Source organism: Leucoraja erinacea, chromosome 10 (genome assembly GCF_028641065.1).
Source record: "Leucoraja erinacea ecotype New England chromosome 10, Leri_hhj_1, whole genome shotgun sequence".
NCBI classification, from domain to species: Eukaryota; Metazoa; Chordata; class Chondrichthyes; order Rajiformes; family Rajidae; genus Leucoraja; species Leucoraja erinaceus.
In genome coordinates this window covers 59,269,813-59,289,270 of record NC_073386.1, presented here as the reverse complement: position 1 = coordinate 59,289,270, position 19,458 = coordinate 59,269,813, and the positions used below count along the sequence as shown (strand labels likewise).

The window sequence follows — 19,458 nt, the reverse complement described above, 5'->3', positions numbered from 1 at the left end:
GCCGAATGGCCTCTCCTGCACCTATTGTCATCCTTCTAAATTCCAGCGAATACAAGCCCAGTCTTTCCAATTTTTCCTCATATCCTGCCATCCCGGGGATTCACTTTGTGAACCTACGCTGCACTGCCTCAATAGCAAGGATATCCTTCCTCAAATGAGAAGACCAAAACTGCACACAATACTCCAGATGTGGTCTCACCAGGACCCTGTACAACTGCAGAAGGACCTCTTTACTCCTATACTCAAATCCTCCTACACTCCAAAAACGTACAGGGTTATAGGTTATTTGGTTTGGTGTAAATGTAAAAATTGTTCCCAGTGTGTGTAGGATATTGTTAATATGCAGGGATCACTGGTCGGTGCGGACTCGGTGGGCCGAAGGGCCTGCTTCCGTGCTTTATCTCTTAAAGTAAAACTGGATACGAAGGAAATGTTTGAAAAACCTGCAGCTCTATTCAACGAGAGCATGACTTATGCACAATCCAAATCCATACAACAGCAATCAATTAATGTCTTACAAAAATCTAACATGGATTTTAAATTATCAATTGTCTCTTTATCTGTTGCCTTTGGAAAAGAGAATTCCAATCCTATACTCCCTCCACAATTAAAATAATAATTTAATTTTCTGAAAGGCCTGACACTAGCTTTGATTTATGTCTTTTCACCGCAGACTCCCCAAACAGAAGCCAGGCAGCAGCTTTTGATGACCTCCTCATCCCTTCCCCCAGACCATGACTCCATGTCAAGAAACACAGGTGGAGTGAAAAGTGAGATTGAAAAGAAGTCAAAAACATAGAGGGTATTACATAATTTAAAGGCACAAAATACTGCCAAGTACTTCTACAAAAGCTTAATAAATTCTCAAACATTTTGCAGTGTACAAAGTATGTTCAAGATCTGAAAAGGTTGTTTGGAAAATCCACATATTCACCTATTGATTAAACTTCAGTGGGAGAAGCTAGAGGATTGGATCTAATATCGAGGCCCAGACTAATGGTTTGTGATGTTTGGATTTGTTTTATCAGAACGTCTCCAGATTGCTTTTTGTATGGGCCATGAATCCCCCTTGCCAGGCACAAGGATACCATTTGATTTTTAAAGGATTGACTTTACATTTACACCACTGCTTATCAAGCCACAACAGCAAGGGCACAAATCGGAGAAACAGCTGCCCATCAGACAACATTGGATCTGTGATGTAGTATTGAATAGAAAGGTTTGACGAAGTGTGGGATTCTGCATAATAATAGGCAAAAATAAATAACCATCAATTAATTAAATGTGGCACAATAGCAAGGGCTTTGTTCAAACATAACAAAGGAAATCTTATATGGTTCAATGTTACAATACTAATTTGCATCACTGTTCCACAAGACTTAACAGATCAAATCATATTAACAAAACTAAAGTTTTCTTTTTGATTTCCTTTATAAAGTGCAACTTGTAAATCTCAGCCACGTATTTTAAGATAAAAACATGCATACATCACTTACGCGAGACGTGTTGATTCTAATCATAACCCAGAAGACAAATTGTTTGGCCAAAAAATGCAGAATTGAAAATAAACAATCTAAAAGGCCAACAAAACAGGTAATTAAAAGTTTAAAATAATTAAGTAATAGCAAAGGGTAAGAAAGAAAATGAAGATATGCAAGCTTCAAAGAAAATGGAAAATAATATTATTCCTTTGTACAGTTGTCAGGAAGATATGGATGTCCTTACAAAAGTCTTTACAAATTATTTCTCTGTGATACAACTCAATATTATGAAGTGCCTGCATTTGACACCCACTCAGAACAAATACATATAACTTCAATTTTGGTGTAATCTCAGACAAATTATTTAAAAGAAAGAGTGCCTCTAAATAATTATTTTTAAATATGCTTGAATTTTAGTTTATTATTTTGGATCAATATGTCAAATAGATTATACTGACTTGTATCAGCAATCTCAAATTGTGAAATGCAGTAAAGTGGCTGCTTGTTTATTTATATTTTCTGTTCAAAGGTTGAGAAATGATCGAGTGCGGGCAGACAACAAAGACAGATATCATTCATAACTGAAACGTGAATTTTTACCTGATAGAGTTCTCTCATTGCCGCCAGCTTGCATTCAAATTTCTCCAAGCTCCAGAAAGTGCTAATGCCCAATTTAATATTCTTAACTTGAACCTGAATTGGAATTTGAAGGCTTTCATTCTTGTTGTCAGTCTCGTGTCTACAAAAAATAAAATTAACTTCAAACTCGGTCAAACTTACGCTCCAGACATCTCAAATACAAATGGCCCCACAGGCTCACCATTTATATTAAATTACACCGACAAAGCAGCTTAATGTGCTGGTGACTGGCCCCTTAAACTATTTGGACTCACCTATCAGATACATTGCATTTGTCCTATACATCCCTCCCACACCTTATCTCCTACCGAAAACTGATCTGTATTTCTCTTTCCCATTCTGACGAAGGGTCCTCGACTCAAAGCATGAATGGTGTCTCCATGTGCTGCCTGATCTGCTAAATGCTTCCAGCATATTTTGTTTTTTATTTCAAGAGTTCCAGTTTCTGCAGTTCTTTTGAGTTTATTTTCATTTTGTAATTATATGTAATAATCGTTCAATCCATTATAATGGGGTTAGTGGCTCAGCCAGCATCTCTGGAGAAAAGGAAAAAGTGATGTGTCCAGTCAACCCGAAATGTTACCTATACCGTTTCTCCAGAGATGCTGCCTGACCTGATAAGCTACTCCAGCATTTGGTGTCTATCTTCGGTGTAAACCAGCATCTGTAGTTCTTTCCTATCCACATTATGGGGTTAGTGGCTCATCGGCCAAAAGCAGAAATGACACATTGAAAAACAAGTACAGATGCTCTCCTCAATGGATGCATAAATCAGCACTTTCTATATCTGGCATAAATTCATAGCAAATTAGGGTCCTTAACTTTTAAATAGGCTGTAGACTATTTCAAATAATCTTTTTTTCTTGCATATTAGCTTTAATATTATACACAATGTTCTGAAAATACTGAAAATAAAAGACATTTCTACAAGCTCAATATTTCTTAAGGTTATCTATTCCCCTACTATTAACTATTACCTTATCTGTAAAGAAAAGGTATGAACGACACCAGCTGTTTGTTGCATTCTCAGATTGTATACATGAAGGCAAAGGGTTAACTTTGCTTAGTTACATTCAATCATTGACATTTAATTGAATTGGGGCAATGTAGATACAAACAAATATATAATCAGATTGAATCCTATATACAAGGATGCATAGTTTAAAATGATTTGAAATAATTTTTCTAATTCAGATGTTTACAATGTCACGTAAAAAGGAATAATTTGACATGAAAATCAAAAGTGTGAAGGGTGTTCAGCAGTAAGCAGATTGTGTATTTTATATGGGGGCTATTTTGGCGATGCTGACCTACTGAAAACAGTATGCTTCCTCAAGTTGTTGCTAATGGTATTCGCTTCTTGAACCATCACTGAAAGTTTCATAGAGTTCCAATATGAATGGTCTGAAACACAAAAATAGAAAGACATAACTAGGCCCTGCTAAAGAAAATACATAAAACATTCTATTTTTAAATATTTACCAGCTGTCTCTCTCAGTTTGATCAGTACTTTATAAAATTGTTCACAGTATCATTCTGCACTATGGGAGATGCAACTTAATGCTCTAAAATTCCTCGGTCACTCCAAAAAGACTTTGGAATCTTGGGACTGCAAATATCAGATGTACAATGTGAGCATATTTTCAATTTTGGCTGAATATCATAAATTGAGATTAAAAGTCCAGTCAAGGTAGAGATTGATGCAAGTAGCTTGCACAGTCATTGTGTAATATTTAAAAATGTAACATACTTGTACATGGAGTAATATTTTGAGTCTTCCATCTCTTTTCTTGCTGCATCCTCTCCAAGTCTTGTGCCATCTTTCTCTTCTCTGCTTCCAGAGCATCCAGAAACTTTACGTGCCGTATATTATGATCTTGCAGAGCCTGAGAGAGTATTTTAGAGCACAACCGTTTGTCAACAATTAGGCACTCACTTCCCAAAGCACCCACCAATTGCCCTCCGCAATGGCATGAAAATAAGAGTTACAATGAAACAAAAAAAAACACAATTAAGTATGTAAATTGGATGTGTAAAATAAATTCTGAGCAACCAATAAGCAGTGACATAGTAGGTTCTGGGCCCAGATTGCATTTTCATGCTGAGTTGTCCAATCCTGGAAGGGTTCCAACAATTGTCACTGCACCCAAAATAGCACAACACTGGGAGAAAGCAGAAATGGACTGGATCACAAGGTAGAATCACCTATAAAGTATCCTACAAAGTTCACGTCTGATTCATGATCATATGGATGACGTGTCAATGTAACCATAAGTTTTTAAAAGAGGATGACAAAATAATTATCACAAAAATTGGGAGAAAGCACAGAAGAAATACTGCTCATATTTCTCCACTACTTCCTACCCTCACCAACACAGAAATATGTTGAAGCCTATTACATAAGTAAGTCAAGTCAAGTCAAGTCAAGTCAAGTTTATTTGTTACATACACATACGAGATGTGCAGTGAAATGAAAGTGGCAATGCTCGCGGAACAACAAAACAACCAAACAAATTATAAACACAATCATAACACACATATTATTTTACATAATAAATAATAGAAGGAAAAAAAACGTTCTGTACAGTTAGTCCCTGGTGAGAAAGGCGTTTACAGTCCGAATTGCCTCTGGGAAGAAACTCCTTCTCAACCTCTCCGTTCTCACTGCATGGCAACGGAGGCGTTTGCCTGACCGTAGCGGCTGGAACAGTCCGTTGCAGGGGTGGAAGAGGTCTCTCATGATTTTGTTTGCTCTGGAGTTGCACCTCCTGTTGTATAGTTCCTGCAGGGGGGTGAGTGAAGTTCCCATAGTGCGTTCGGCCGAACGCACTACTCTCTGCAGAGCCTTCTTGTCCTTGGCAGAGCAATTCCCGAACCAGATGGTAATGTTCCCGGACAAGATGCTTTCCACCGCCGCTGCGTAGAAGCACTGGAGGATCCTCGGAGACACTCTGAATTTCCTCAATTGCCTGAGGTGGTAAAGGCGCTGCCTTGCCTTACTCACCAGTGCTGAGGCGTGTGATGCCCATGTCATATCCTCATTAAAAATTACTCCTCAAGTAATATTTAAATATCCTGACTTTTAACAGCCAAGGATTATAATTTATGATGTATTTTACATACAATCACCTCTCCATTGCGAAAACAATTTGTTTTTGATCAATATGGATCTGGTGTCCTTATTGCAGAGAAAACAATGCTTTGACTTGTTGCTAATATTCCCAGTTGTAATCCAAATCCTTAAAATGTTTTTTTAATTCAGCTTATTTATAGTGGATCTTTATTTCAAAATTGGAAAATCATTCATATATCCAAACGCAAACGACAAATCATGTTCACTAAAAAAAGATCTGAAACATTTTAAGACACAAGATAAGTCAAGGATTCCATTGCAGATAAGACGCCATTTTCTGAACGTACCGAATCTAAAGAAAGTATGAGTAGGGTTAATATTTATAGATGGTTAAAAGATGTTTTAATATCACCGTACCTGTCTTGTGGCTGAAGCTTCCATTTCGAGGCGTTTCCTGTTCATCTCCAACTCTTGTTCAAGTCGTCTGTTTATATTCATCTCCTGCTGAAGCTGCTTTTTTACATTCAGCAGCTCTATTTCTTTCTTTTTTCTATTTTCATTCACCTGACCAATCAAGAAAAGTTAGGCAATGCATAAATTATTCAGTTTTTACATTAAGAAAAATTAATCAAGGTCTACAGTGCTCACTCCCAGTAAGAAAAAGTCAGATAGACAACATTGGCTCCTCTATTCTGCTAGTGCTAATTTAGAAAAGCTCCAACCATTCTGTCAAATGCAATATCCCTTTCATAAAAGGTGGGAATGGAAGGTTGGTTCGTGAACAGTACAGAGAGGATGCTAGATTGGGAGGCTATTGCTGATGGGGGGGGGGCTGTAGGGATCAGCATGGGACCCCAGCTGTCCCAATTACATCAATCATTTTGATGGAGAAATCAAGTGTAATACACCAAAAATAAAACCAAAAATGTAAAAATATTCAGCAGGTCACTCAGCGTCTGTGGAGAGAAAGAGAGTGTTAACGCTTCAGGTCATTGCTCTGCCATGGTGGAAAAATGTGAAGTCATCCCCTTTGGAAAACGTAATAGAAAGCACAAAACAAAAAATGTCATTATCAGTAGATAATGAGCCTTAAGAATTCTCTTCCCTAAAGGGCAGTGCAGGCTCAGTCTTTGAGTAAACTTAAAACAGATAGATATTGAGTTTGAGTTTAGTTTATTATCACGTGTACAAAGGTACAGTGAAAAGCTTTTTGTTTCGCAATAACCAATCAGTGGAAAGACAATACATGACTGCAATCGAGGCATCCACATTGGATATTGAATGAAATGAAACAATATGGAGTTAGTGCAAGTGGCATTGGATTCTTGGTTCTTGGTCCTCCAAAATATTCCAAATGGAATTGAAACTGGAGGTGGCGGAGGGCGAACATATACAAAAAAGGGTTCTTGGAGAAGACGAACTACCTTAAATTTAGTTGCGTCTGGTTGGGTAACTATGGTAGGGTGAAGACTATTCCATGCTTTAATTGTGCGGGGGAAGAATGAATTGCTATACAAATCTGTCTTGGTAGCTGGTATCTCAAATTGGATCGAATGCCCTCGTCTGCTCCTAATAGGTTTGGGTTTGATGTAGGTTTGGTAATCTATGTTGAGCTGACCATTTAACATTTTGTAAAAACAGGTCAAACAGTGAGGTTTACGTCCGTCTTGGAGAGGGTTCCACCCCGACCAGTGAATTCAGTAGTTTGGTAACACTCGCTTCTTTCTCATAGGTATTTGTAACAAAACATTTAGTGCAAAATGTAAAAAAAGGATGGAAAGAAAAAAGATCAGCCAAGGCCTTATTGCATTATAAGCCAGGTGCAAGGGCTAAATATCCCAAAGAGAATCACAGGAACACATACACATGCAATGTGGGATATACACAGAATTAGAGATTTGATAAAAGTAACGTGGTGCATCTTTCCGTGAAATTTTAATGTTAAATTAAATCTCCACTGAACTTTACTCAACAGTTTCTCTCTCCCATAGTATTTTTTTATTCTGACTTGGTCTGCAGCAGTGTGAAGGTCCTGACAGAAAATAAGGTGAACAATAACAACAGAAGATGCTGCAAACACTCGGAGTCAGGCAGCATCTGTGGAGGGAGAAACCATGAAATGTTTCAGATTCAGATTCAATTTTAATTGTCATTGTCAGTGTACAGTACAGAGACAACGAAATGCATTTAGCATCTCCCTTGAAGAGCGACATAGCAAACGATTTGAATAAATAATAATAAGTGTCCGGAGGGGGGGGTTGGTGATTGGCTGTCACCGAGGTACGTTGTTGAGTAGAGTGACAGCCGCCGGAAAGAAGCGGTTCCTCGACCTGCTGGTTCGGCAATGGAGAGACCTGTAGCGCCTCCCGGATGGTAGGAGGGTAAACATGGTTGGGGTGAGAGCAGTCCTTGGCGATGCTGAGCGCCCTGCGCTTGCTTTGGACAGTCAATGGAGGGAGTTTCCGGTGATGCGTTGGGCAATTTGTACTAACTAATTAACCCAAAATACTAAGTGTTTCTCTTTCCACAAATGACATTTGACTTGAGTGTTTCCAGTATTATGGGCTTTTAATTTGCCTCCCGGATTTCCAATATAAACAAATAATAACCACATTAGAATTTTAAAAAAATTACCAATTCCTCTTCAAGCCCTCTTATTTTATTTTCATACAGAGATTTTTGACTGCACAATTCCTCTTGAGCCATTTGTTTTGCAAGTTGGATACCCTGCATCATCTCTTGCTTAGCTTGCAAACGTGCCTCTTCGATTTCAACTTCAAGTCTGTAAATACAATTGCAGGAAAAAATTGGAGTTGCAAAGTTACTAAAAATAGTGAACTAACATCAACTTTTCACTTTTCAAAATTAAAATAGAATTTCATCCCTCAACTCTATAGACTTGAATTATACAACATCCCAAAAGAAAAAGAGTGGATTTCATCCTGACGGTGGTGTGACATTGCAAACCTGTAACAAATTTCCCCAAAACACCCTCCAGTATTCATCGATAACCTAGGTAGGGCTCCCCATGGGTTGGCTACCAGCCCATGTTAAATTTTAATATAATTCACAGTGGAAATCAACATCGGGTGAGGTAATTGTTTAATTAATATTGCAGTGACATAATAGGTTGAGACAATAGACAATAGGTGCAGGAGTAGGCCATTCGGCCCCTCGAGCCATTCAATTCAATGTGATCATCCACAATCAGTACCCCGTTCCTGCCTTCTCCCCGTATACCTTGACTCCGCTATCTTTAAGAGCTCTGTCTAGCTCTCTCTTGAAAGCATCCAGAGAACCAGCCTCCATCGACCTCTGAGGCAGAGAATTCCACAGACTCACAACTCTCTGTGTGAAAAAGATTTTCCTCATCTCCATTCTAAATGGCTTACCCCTTATTCTTAAACTGTGGCCACTGGTTCTGGACTCCCCCAACATCGGAAACATGTGTCCTGCCTCTAGCGTGTCCAAACCCTTAATAATCAAATATGTTTCAATAAGATCTCCTCTCATCCTTCTAAATTCCAGAGTAAACAAGCCCAGCGGCTCCATTCTATCAACATATGACAGTCCTGCCATCCCAGGATTTAACCTGGTGAACCTATGCTGCACTCCGTCAATAATAAGAATGTCCTTACTCAAATTGGGAGACCTAAACTGCACACAATACTCCAGGTGTGACCTAACTGTACAACTGCAGAAGGACCTCTTTGCTCCTATACTCAACTCCTCTTGTTATGAAGGCCAACATGCCATTCGCTTTCTTCACTGCCTTCTGTACCTGCATGCTTACTTTGACTGATGAACAAACTAGTCACAAAATACATGACAATACTGCATTACCACTGGCTCAAATGGCTACCACTGGCTCAAATGGCTGGACGTGTACCTTCCTGGATACATCTGCTTGACTATCCTTGATGTTTTGATTATTGTTCTGTCTAGGAAATATTACTCCATGACACTGATTTACCGCAGCAGTTGTGACCACAGATCAGCATATTTCACAGAAGTATATTACATCAATCTCTTATTTCCTAAATTTCTGCCTTGTTCGGTATGACTGGTGGTGACACAAATTGAATGTGCTGAATAAAGCAGCTGAGTTTGAGTTTAATTTATTGTCCCATGTACTGAGGTACAGTAAAAAAAACTTTTGTTTCATGCTAACCAGTCAGCGGAAAGACAACACGATTACAATCGAGCCATCCACAGAGTACAGATGCATGATGAAGGGTATTACCTGAATAACATTCTTTCCTGCATTTCCTAAAAGTAACACCAAGATGACATTAACAAGTATTTTACTTTTCCCATGCATTTCACACCTCAAGCATTTTTAGAAGTTTAAACTCTGAAACTTCTGAGTAGACAACAAACTAACAAATTTAAAAATACAAAAATGTTCAAGTTCATGAATACAAGATTATCAGTGAACTTCCTCCACAGCAATAAGATAGATATTTTGAAAATCCATATGTCCCCTTTACCTTTTCAAAATCACCATTCAGTAACCACTAAATTTGTCAGACTATAGTGTGTATTTTGCAACCCACATCTGTAAAACAATTATTAATTAATCTTTATAAGCACTGAAAATACTGGTGGGACCCTAAAGTTGAATAGACAATCAGCTGAAATGGTACACATTTGGGATGCCAGAGGAAATTGGAAAAGGAATAGTGGATTAGAGGAGTTTTATATCACATTATTTCATTTGATCAAAAATCAGTTTAAAGGAGAAAACATTTACTTGTATTTCTTAAACAATTATAATGTAACTCGCTTATTACATGCTTCTGACAAATATAGAATGCGGGGGGGGGAATAATCAGCTGGAGGAGTTGAGCAAAGGCAGCATCTATGGAGGCAGAAGATGGTTACATTTGTTTTGGTCGATTTCTGCATCAGGACTCAGTAATGAGTTCAATCCAAAATATCGAACAGCCCTCTGCCTCCATAGATTCTGCCTGGCCTACTGAGTTCCTCCGATACTTTGTTTTTTTGCTGCAGATCTCAATAGCTGTAGTAGTGCCAGAAATGGTGTACTGTTGTGTAGCTGAATGTAGTAATGCAAGTATTTTACTACGAGAAATACCTCCATTGCAGTTTGCATTTGCAGTAAAAAAAGATCAATTATCAATGAAGCTCACTTAAATTTTCAAGCAATTAACCAAATATTCAGAAATAGCTGTTAGAACTTTGTTTTACCTTGCCTGTTGAGCTTGCATAAGTTCATTTCTTGCAAATTCAAAGTCTTTTGGAGCATCTCGATGGAGTGCATTCGCTGAAGATGCTCTTTGCCCACTCTGAACTTCCAGTGGATGATTAAATTTAAAGTAATGATCTCCACCAAGTATTACTCTGTCGCCCTTTAAAATGTACAATATATATTTATAACTGTACCAAATACCTTACCTAGAACATAGAACAGGAAACACAGGGAAGGCTCTTCAACCCACATTTGCAGGGCATGACTTAAGTTAAACTAATCTCATCTGCCTGCACATAATCCATTTTCCATCATTCACTGCATATTCATATGCCTATCCTAAAGCCTCCATAATGCCACTACCATATCTGCCTCCACCACTACCCCCGGCAGCGCATTCCAGGCACCAACCACCCTCTATGTAAAAAAACACCCGCCCTGCACATCTCCTTTAAACGTTGCCCCTTTCACCTTAAAGCTACCGGGTGGCGCCAGCAATGGCTGCCTCGCCAACAATCTGTCTGTCCCTTCCTTCTTTGCTGTTTCTTTAGCATGTGTTAAATGTATGTTTTTATTGTTCTTTAGCTTGTTTTATGGGGGGTGGGGGGTGGGGGTTGGGGGAAACTTTAAAAAAATCTTTTACCTTGACAGTGATGCGATTTTTTTCTGTATCGTATCTCTGTCCGCACTGCGGCCTAACATCGAGGAGCTGGAGGCCTCTGCTGGAGGCCGACTTCGGGAGCTCCCACCGCGGGCACCTGCAGGACTTTAACATCGCGGAGCTGACGATCCCATTGCCAGGGATCGACCTCTCAGCTCCAACTGCGGGAGCCTGCTGAGTTTAACATCGTAGAGCTCGTGGTCTCTGGTTAGAGACCGACTTTGGGAGCTCCAAGCCGCAGGAGCTTCGACCGCCCCGACGCGGGAGCTTCGATCATTCCGATGGGGGGGGGGCTTCAACCGCCGGCTGCAGGAGCTTCGATCGCCCCCCAACGGATGGCTTGATTCCCCCGACCGCGGGAGAAAAATGAGGGAAGATGGTTAGACTTTATTGCTCCATCACAGTGAGGAATGTGGGGATGTTTATGTTACCTTTTATGTAGTTGTGTGTCTTGTTGCTTTTATTAGTATGGCTGTATGGTAATACGAATATCACTGTACCTTAATTGGTACACGTTCCAATACAAAACCTTTGAAACCTTTGAAGCTATGCCCTTTAGTCTTTGCAACTAACTGAGAAATTTGAGAAATCTGACTTGGAGTCAGATTTTCTCATTTAAATTTGAGCATTTAACCAGTTCTTCAAAATGTATATCCTTAATCCTAATCCTTTGTGCTCTCATCCCGCATATTCGCCAGCCATGTAATTTACTCCCCTATTGTTCATCCCTCCCATTCCCTGCCTCCCCTGGTACAAGGCATCCATCATCCCATCCTCATCTGGTTCCACCTATCACCCACAATTCTCTATCCAAACAGTCCCCACTCCCCCTCCCCTCAACATAGTTCCATTTGCCCTTCATTCCCTCTCCATCTGGTTCCATGTAAGACCAACCAGCCTCTATCCCACCCTTCTACATTCTGCTATATACTAGTAATCATTCCCGTTCCCTCTCAGTCCTGGTATCTTGACCCAAAATATCGACCAACTCTCTTCCTCCACAGATGCTGTTCGATCCCCTGAATTTTTGCTGCATTCTGTTTTTATTCCATTTACCCTCTGATCCAATCTCTATTCAGTACTTTCTCTCCATAACAGTAATGTCATTTCTCTTCCTGAATAGATAAGCTGGCAACCTATTCTGAGGCTCTCCTTTACATGAAATGTCCATGCATGATTATAGACTAAATTAATTTGAGATCTCTCCCACCAAGAACAGCTCAACTTTGGTGCAACTCAAAATAAAAGAGCATTCTACATTCAAGCCATATTTTCCCCATTGACCAAAAATAGTTGCCTAAAGGCATTCTCTTATTTTGAACATAAACACTATATATTCTGTTTAAAACAGGACAACACTACTTTATGTCTTATATGACATAAAAAAACACCCACGCTATGCAGAGCAAAACAAATATAAATGGTGTTTAGTAGGAAAGCTTGTTCAGTTAACATACATCACATTAAAGTTACTTACATGATGCAGTGCTGTTGACTCCGTTATATGGTGTCCATTGACGTATGTATTTGCATCTCCTATTGGTGCAATGCTAACTGCACCTTTTAAGTTTTGTATGATACTGCAAGCAAGAATTATGCATTGAATATTTTAGATAAGATTATACATTTCAAGTACATACATTCTGAAAACCAAATTAATATTTTAAAGTATATTAACGTATATTAATCAGCTTATTTTCACTATATTCATAATTTGCTTTCTCAGGATCTTTGGTTTTAGTAAAATAAAAATCAAACCCACTTGGGATCCTACTGGAGTAAAAGAAAATCCTGCCTTCCCATTAAATATTAGAAGAATCGCACTGTATCATGTGGGTTCAAACGCAGGGCAAGATTTCAGCAAGTAAATCAAGGTTGCCACTTCTGTGTCACTGTTGTTACATGTGATGCTGCAATCCAAATGCCTGGTTGTTTGACCTGTTTCTTAAGTCCACACAAATTAAATTGTAATTTCAACTTTTCAATATTTCCAATCGCATACCAAAAGGAAATTGGTGTAAAATGTTTAGAAGAAAAACAGGCCATAATTTTCTCCATGTCGAGCTGCGCAGAAAATTCAGAATTATCCAACTCACCAATGATCATCAGCAATGAGTGCCCCAGACAGCTGAATGTCATGCTTGGAGTTTGGCTGTTGCTTCCCCACTCTTGTAGAGCCTTCTTTTATCATATACAAGAGCATCTCCGAAATCTGTGGATCTTCATTCAAATTTACCAAGTTTGGTAAACTGTTATCCACTTTAAAAGTAATCCCCGCTTTCTGTGGAAAGAGTTTCCTGTCAGCAGGTGAAATGTTCTTCCCCTACTACTAAAAGTAATTGTTCGATTAATAGCAGGATTTTAATATTGTATCTGTAAAGATTTTTATTTGCCACCCCCCCCCATCACAAATCGTTTTGAAAAATACTCTCACATCCTTACCAACAACTCTCAAATTGCTATCAATCAAAATATATTTGAAACACTTACTGATCTATTGCTTAGACACAAAATTCTGGAGTAACTCAGCAAGACAGGCATCACCTCTGGAAAGAAGGAATGGGCGACGTTTCAGGTCGAGACTCTTCTTCAGAGTTACTCCAGCATTTTGTGTCTTTCTTCAGTTTAAACCAACATCTGCAGTTCCTTCCTACACAAGATGTATTGCTTTCAAGATATGGGACATGGTGCAAAGATGAAGACCTGGAGTAGGTTTTCAGATTCAGTAGCAGAGCCTGCGACATTTAAAGAAGCCAAGGGGTTAATTTCTTTGGCATTTTTGCTAATATTCTCCAGCAATCTGACAGAGCAAAGCCTCCGAAACCCTTACTGGAAAAACAATGGGAAGCTCTTCAGTAAAATCATTAAGCTGCACTGAGAATCTCCCACACAACTACTGGAGCATCACTGCATCCAAAACCTGGACTTTTGCTGGGTGTTCAAAATTAGACAGTTTAAGTAAATTTACCAGCTGTTTTGTTGGATTACTCATTTTGTGAACGATCTGAATGCCCAGAACCCTGAATATATTCTTTTAGCGCAAAATTATTCCGCAACAACAAAATGGAAGTGACCTCACTTAACAATAACAATAGACAATAGGTGCAGAAGTAGGCCATTCGGCCCTTCTAGCCAGCACCGCCATTCAATGTGATCATGGCTGATCATCCCCAATCAGTACCCGTTCCTGCCTTTTCCCCATATCCCCTGACTCCGCTATTTTTAAGAGCCCTATCCAGCTCTCTCTTGAAAGCATCCAAAGAACCTGCCTCCAATGTTTTCTGAGGCAGAGAATTCCCAGACTCACCACTCTCTGTGAGAAAAAGTGTTTCCTCATCTCCGTTCTAAATGGCTTACTCCTTATTCTTAAAATGTGGCCCCTGGTTCTGGACTCTCCCAACATCGGGAACAATTTCCTGCCTCTAGCGTGTCCAAGCCCTTAACAATCTTATATGTTTCAATGAGATCCCCTCACATCCTTCTAAACTCCAGAATGTACAAGCCCAGCTGCTGCATGACAGTCCCGCCATCCCGAGAATTAACCTTGTAAACCTACGCTGCACTCACTCAATAGCGAGAATGTCCTTCCTCAAATTAGGGGACCAAAATTGCACACAATACTCCTGGTGTGGTCTCACTAGGGCTCTGTACAACTGCAGAAGGACCTCTTTGCTCGTTAACTTGACTTGGACAACTTGACTAGCCATAAAAATATACTAACCTGCAGTTCTCTTGCTTCTTCAAGTTTTCTCTTCTCTGCATCGTCCAATCTTTCCCTCCATTTCCTATAAATGGCATCACACATCAGTTTGATATGAGAAAAGTGTGGTGCATCAGTCAGAGAATGTTAATAACAAAAGTAACAAAGCTTTTGTCACTTAGACCCGATGATTACAAGAAGCATTTGACCCCTGTCGTAGTTATGCATGCAGACATTATAAAAAGTGTGAATCAAACAATGGAGTGGAATACTTTATTGTCACATGTAACAAGGGCCCAATAGCAGAAGCGTCTATGTCGCGGGGCTGGAAACTGGAAGTATCCTGAGCTAGTTCTGCTACCACCATCATCTATTGCGACAAGTGATGGCTTCCACTGATTGTCGCCGGAAGCTTGCGTCCTTTTCAGGACGGACGATGACAGCGCGGTCACCATTTGTAACAAGATGGACACGAAAAGAAGAAGACATGTGACAAGGCAGTGAAATTCCTTGCTTGCATACCCAAGGTGTGCAAATAGTCACCACATAAAGGGCACTGACAAATTTACAAAGTATGCCATGCCGGGTCCTCCTTTGTTCTATCTCCCACCCCCCCCCCCCCCACGGTAGTTTCCCCCACCCTGGCTCCTCCATTGTTCTTCCCCCTACCCTCATGGCGGTTCCCCCACGCCGGTTGCAATGGTTAAATAATTGAATAAATGCAAAATAGTTATAAGAAGGTAAAACCAAAAGACAGTTTATGAACATAAACTGTTATCAATGTGTGATTAAAATGTTAAAAGAAATTTACATGCCATTTATTTTTCTATTTTAACACAAAAGTAGAAAACAGCTATAACAATGTGTGCAAGAACAGTTGTACGACTAGAAAACAATTTGAAAAACTGGATCAGTTTCAGTCTGCAAAGTGACAGCAATCGAGCCATGTAGTCTGCAATACAATCGACAGCAAGCAAGCAACAATGAAGGGATACACTTATTTAAATGATGGGGAAAAGTATGCGATGGGTAAGAAGACTTTTCATTTGAAAGGTATGCCTGCAGCAACAGCGACTGATTGTAAGTGGCACTTAAATAAAGTGAATTCAAATTCTCTCATTGTTCCATCCTACATATTTTATATCTTGTGCATCTGATTTACCATCTTACCTGTGTGCTTCTGCCATTTCTCTCTCCTGTTGACGAAGCTTCAATTTTAAGGCTTCTATTTCACGTTGGGATAATTTGTATCTCGCAGACTGCATTCCTAGGCTACTCATCTGAACAGCTTTCAACTTTTCAATCTCTAATTTCAGATCTGATTCAACAAGAAATAAAAAGAAACAAGTTGGAATTAGATTCAAATGACGATGCTGAGATGTCAAAATACCAAATATAACAAATACAGAGCTTTTAATGATTAGGCTGGATTAAAGATGTGAATAAATTTCACTTTAACATCTGTGAAGCTGACAGCAACATAACCAGCAAACAAATGGATGCATATAAACACAAAATCACAGATTCACTTGCTGGACAGTTGAAGAGTTGATTATTCCCCATCATATTCCGTGGAGTTCTAACCAAAATTACATGCTTGTGAAAGTGTACCAGTTAAAATGTGGTGAAACCTAGTTCATAACATTAATTCAGATTCAAAACTAATTTCAATTCAAATAATTTTTACAATCCAATTATGATCCACATTTTACTATTTGAAGTTAAATACTCTCCCCATTTCCCTATTAGAGCTTGAGCATAACAAATACAATTTAAATTCCATACAACAGCATACTGATGTTATTGATGACCAAAGTAATCTTTGTGGCTTTATCCATTTATGCAAATATTTTTGTGATTAGCAAGCAGCTAATACAATCATAAGAAAAAGCTCCTAAGTACACGTTATTGTTGCAAAAACAATAAACAGTATATATTAAATGCCAACAAAAGCAAAGGAAGAGGGTTTATAGAGTTTGCTTCTAATGGCTAATAATTTAAAATTTGTATACAAAACTGCAATTAAAACAAAATGGAGTTGCATTGCATTCACCATAAGCTTCCTTCAATAGTTTTACAAATGAGAAAATGCTAAAATTATAAAGTGTACTTTCTCCTAGTAACCCCATGTATTTTAATAACTTGTACCAATGTACATACTACAGAAATTCATTTGAATGAGAAATGTCAGCCAACCTCGAATTAATCTTGCACTTGAGTCTTCATTCACTTTTGCGACATTGATAATTTGACGAGCTTGTTTGGCATATCGAAGTGTACTCAGAGTCTCCTCCACATTAGAAGCTGAAGGGCTGATAGTAGCTATCATAGCTGTTTTCGAATTGCCACCAAGACTGTCCTTCAATAACCTGCAGCAAATAAATGGCAAAGAAAAGCAGAGTCTGAAATGTGACCGAGCAGCTGCAAATGAGAAAAGATTTGCAACTGCCAACTGCACAGTATGGTGAAATATCCCCATGCACTCATTTTAGGAACAGATTTGTAATTTTTTATTTCCAATTTCTATTTAGTTTAGTTTAGAGATACAGCATGGAAACAGGCTCTTCGGCCCACCGATTCCCCACCAACCAGAGATCCCCGCACATTAATACTGTCATGGAGCTGCGATCCCCTTGCCGGGGATCACCTGTGGAGAGCTCTAGCCGCGGCCCTGTGGGCTTTAACATCTTGGAGCATGGTTTAAACATCACTGTCCCTGGTTAGAGACTGTCGGGGCTCCAAGCCGTGGTGAGTTTCAACCGTCCCGACGAGGGAGCCCCATCACCCCGACGAGAGGACCTCGGATCGCCGGCTGCGGGAGCTTTGAGGGCCCCGAACACAGATAATTTGACAGCCCCGACTGGAGAGAAGAAAGAGAGAGAGAGATTTGACTTTATTGCCTTCCATCACAGTGAGGAATGTGGAGCCGCTGTGGTGGATGTTTATGTTAAATTTTATATTATGTGATTGTGTGTCTTATTGCTTTTCACTCGGTGTGGCCTTACGGTAACTCGAATTTCACTGTACCTTATGGTACATATGACAATAAACTCATCTTGAATCCATCACACACAATTTACTTACATATCTGTACATCTTTGGAGTTTGGGAGGAAATCGCAGATCTCGGAGAAAACCCACGCAGTCACGGGGAAGAACGTACAAACTCTGTACAGCCAGCACTTGTCGTCAGGATTGAACTCGGGTCTCTGGCGCTGCAAGGCAGCAATTCTACCACTGCACCATCGTGCCACCCCATATATATATCATATCATTATATCCTTTATTATAACTATAAAACTCTGATCTTGGATTTTGGATGTGTGTGTGTGTGTGTACTTATCTGTGTATAATCACATCTTCGTGACAAATCGACGCACTAATGGTAACATTTTTACATATTCCGGTAGAGATTTTCCTCCTGGCGTCCAAAATCGCCTTATCTGAAAAATTCATGCTTTATTTCTCGAGTAATTTATGAAAATGTTCACAAATCCGAGAAAACTTTGAAAATAAGAGATGGTCTCGCTGATGACATCACAATGGTGTTCCACGTGATGCGAGTGACGTGACCCCTCTCTGCTGAACTCGTAATCCTTTGGTTGACACCTATTCCCCCCCACTGCTCTCTCCCCCTCCCCGCCCCTGTCCTCCCCCACCCCAAACAGGTCCCAGTGTGTGAGAGTGTGAGTGAGAGTGAGAGTGTGAGTGTGAGTGTGAGTGAGAGTGAGAGTGAGAGTGTGTGAGAGTGTGAGTGTGAGAGAGTGTGAGAGAGTGTGTGAGAGTGTGTGAGAGAGTGTGAGAGTGTGTGAGAGTGTGTGTGAGTGTGTGTGAGTGTGTGTGAGTGTGCATGTCTTGGGGAAGAAACTACGTGCTAACGGTAAAATTTTTACATATTACGGTAGAGATTTATCCCGTTGACTCCGAAATCGTCTTATCTGAAAAATTCATGCTTTATTTATCGAGTTATTAATCAAAATGTTCAATAATCTGACAAAACTTTGAAAACAAAACCAGTTTTCGCTGATGACATCACAATGGCCCTGCTCTGCGTTGTGTTCCACGCGCTGCGAGTGACGTCACCCCCCCCCGACCCCTCTCCCCCCCCCCCCCCCCCCCCCGGTTTTTTTGCTGTGTTCCACACGCCCCCAGACCCCGGTTATTGAAAAGACAAGCAAGTCAGGTCCAGTACTCAAGCTCCCCTGAGATCCCCCGAGTACAGCAAGCTTCCCTGTACTCCTGTGAGCTATCCGGCTCATCTTTCCAGAAAATTCCCAACAGTTATTCTCACTGATGCACGATGCTTCATGCTGACTTCCACATTTTGAAAGATAAGCGTCTGATTGAACTTCATTTTTGAACTTCATTTTTTTTGCTTGAACTTCGAAACTTTTAATACATTAACGTTGCTTTAAAGTCTTCCAGATTTAACATTTAACATTTAATTTCAAAGACAGCGGATTTCTTCGTGATTTCTGCGTTTTTTAAAACTATTTTCTTATGTTGCTTTTCCCCGTTTTTTTCTCCTGGTTTTTCATCGATTTAACTTCCCCTCCCCCCCCCCTTCCCCCTGGCCCCTCCCCCCCCCCCCCCCCTCTCCCCCCCCCCCCCCCCCCTCTCCCCCGCCTCTCCCCTCCCCCTCTCTGTCTCTGCCCCTCTCACTGTGTCCTCACTGTTTGCCCCCCTCCCTCTC

General features: G+C 40.0%; 1 protein-coding gene across 4 annotated transcripts in view; it reads right to left on the bottom strand.

Moving 5' to 3' along the window:
* kif14 (kinesin family member 14) overlaps window positions 1–19,458 on the bottom strand; it is a 65,457-nt gene that overhangs the window by 24,751 nt on the left and 21,248 nt on the right. For all 4 annotated transcript variants that reach the window (XM_055642444.1, XM_055642446.1, XM_055642447.1 and 1 more), the window contains exons 11-21: window positions 16,963–17,135; window positions 15,937–16,084; window positions 14,788–14,851; window positions 13,163–13,347; window positions 12,544–12,646; window positions 10,405–10,565; window positions 7,828–7,975; window positions 5,611–5,757; window positions 3,871–4,006; window positions 3,431–3,524; window positions 2,082–2,220 (exon numbers count right to left, since the gene is read on the bottom strand). In XM_055642444.1, coding sequence (XP_055498419.1) covers window positions 2,082–2,220; window positions 3,431–3,524; window positions 3,871–4,006; window positions 5,611–5,757; window positions 7,828–7,975; window positions 10,405–10,565; window positions 12,544–12,646; window positions 13,163–13,347; window positions 14,788–14,851; window positions 15,937–16,084; window positions 16,963–17,135 — 1,498 coding nt within the window. The remainder of the gene's footprint in view (window positions 1–2,081; window positions 2,221–3,430; window positions 3,525–3,870; window positions 4,007–5,610; window positions 5,758–7,827; window positions 7,976–10,404; window positions 10,566–12,543; window positions 12,647–13,162; window positions 13,348–14,787; window positions 14,852–15,936; window positions 16,085–16,962; window positions 17,136–19,458) is intronic.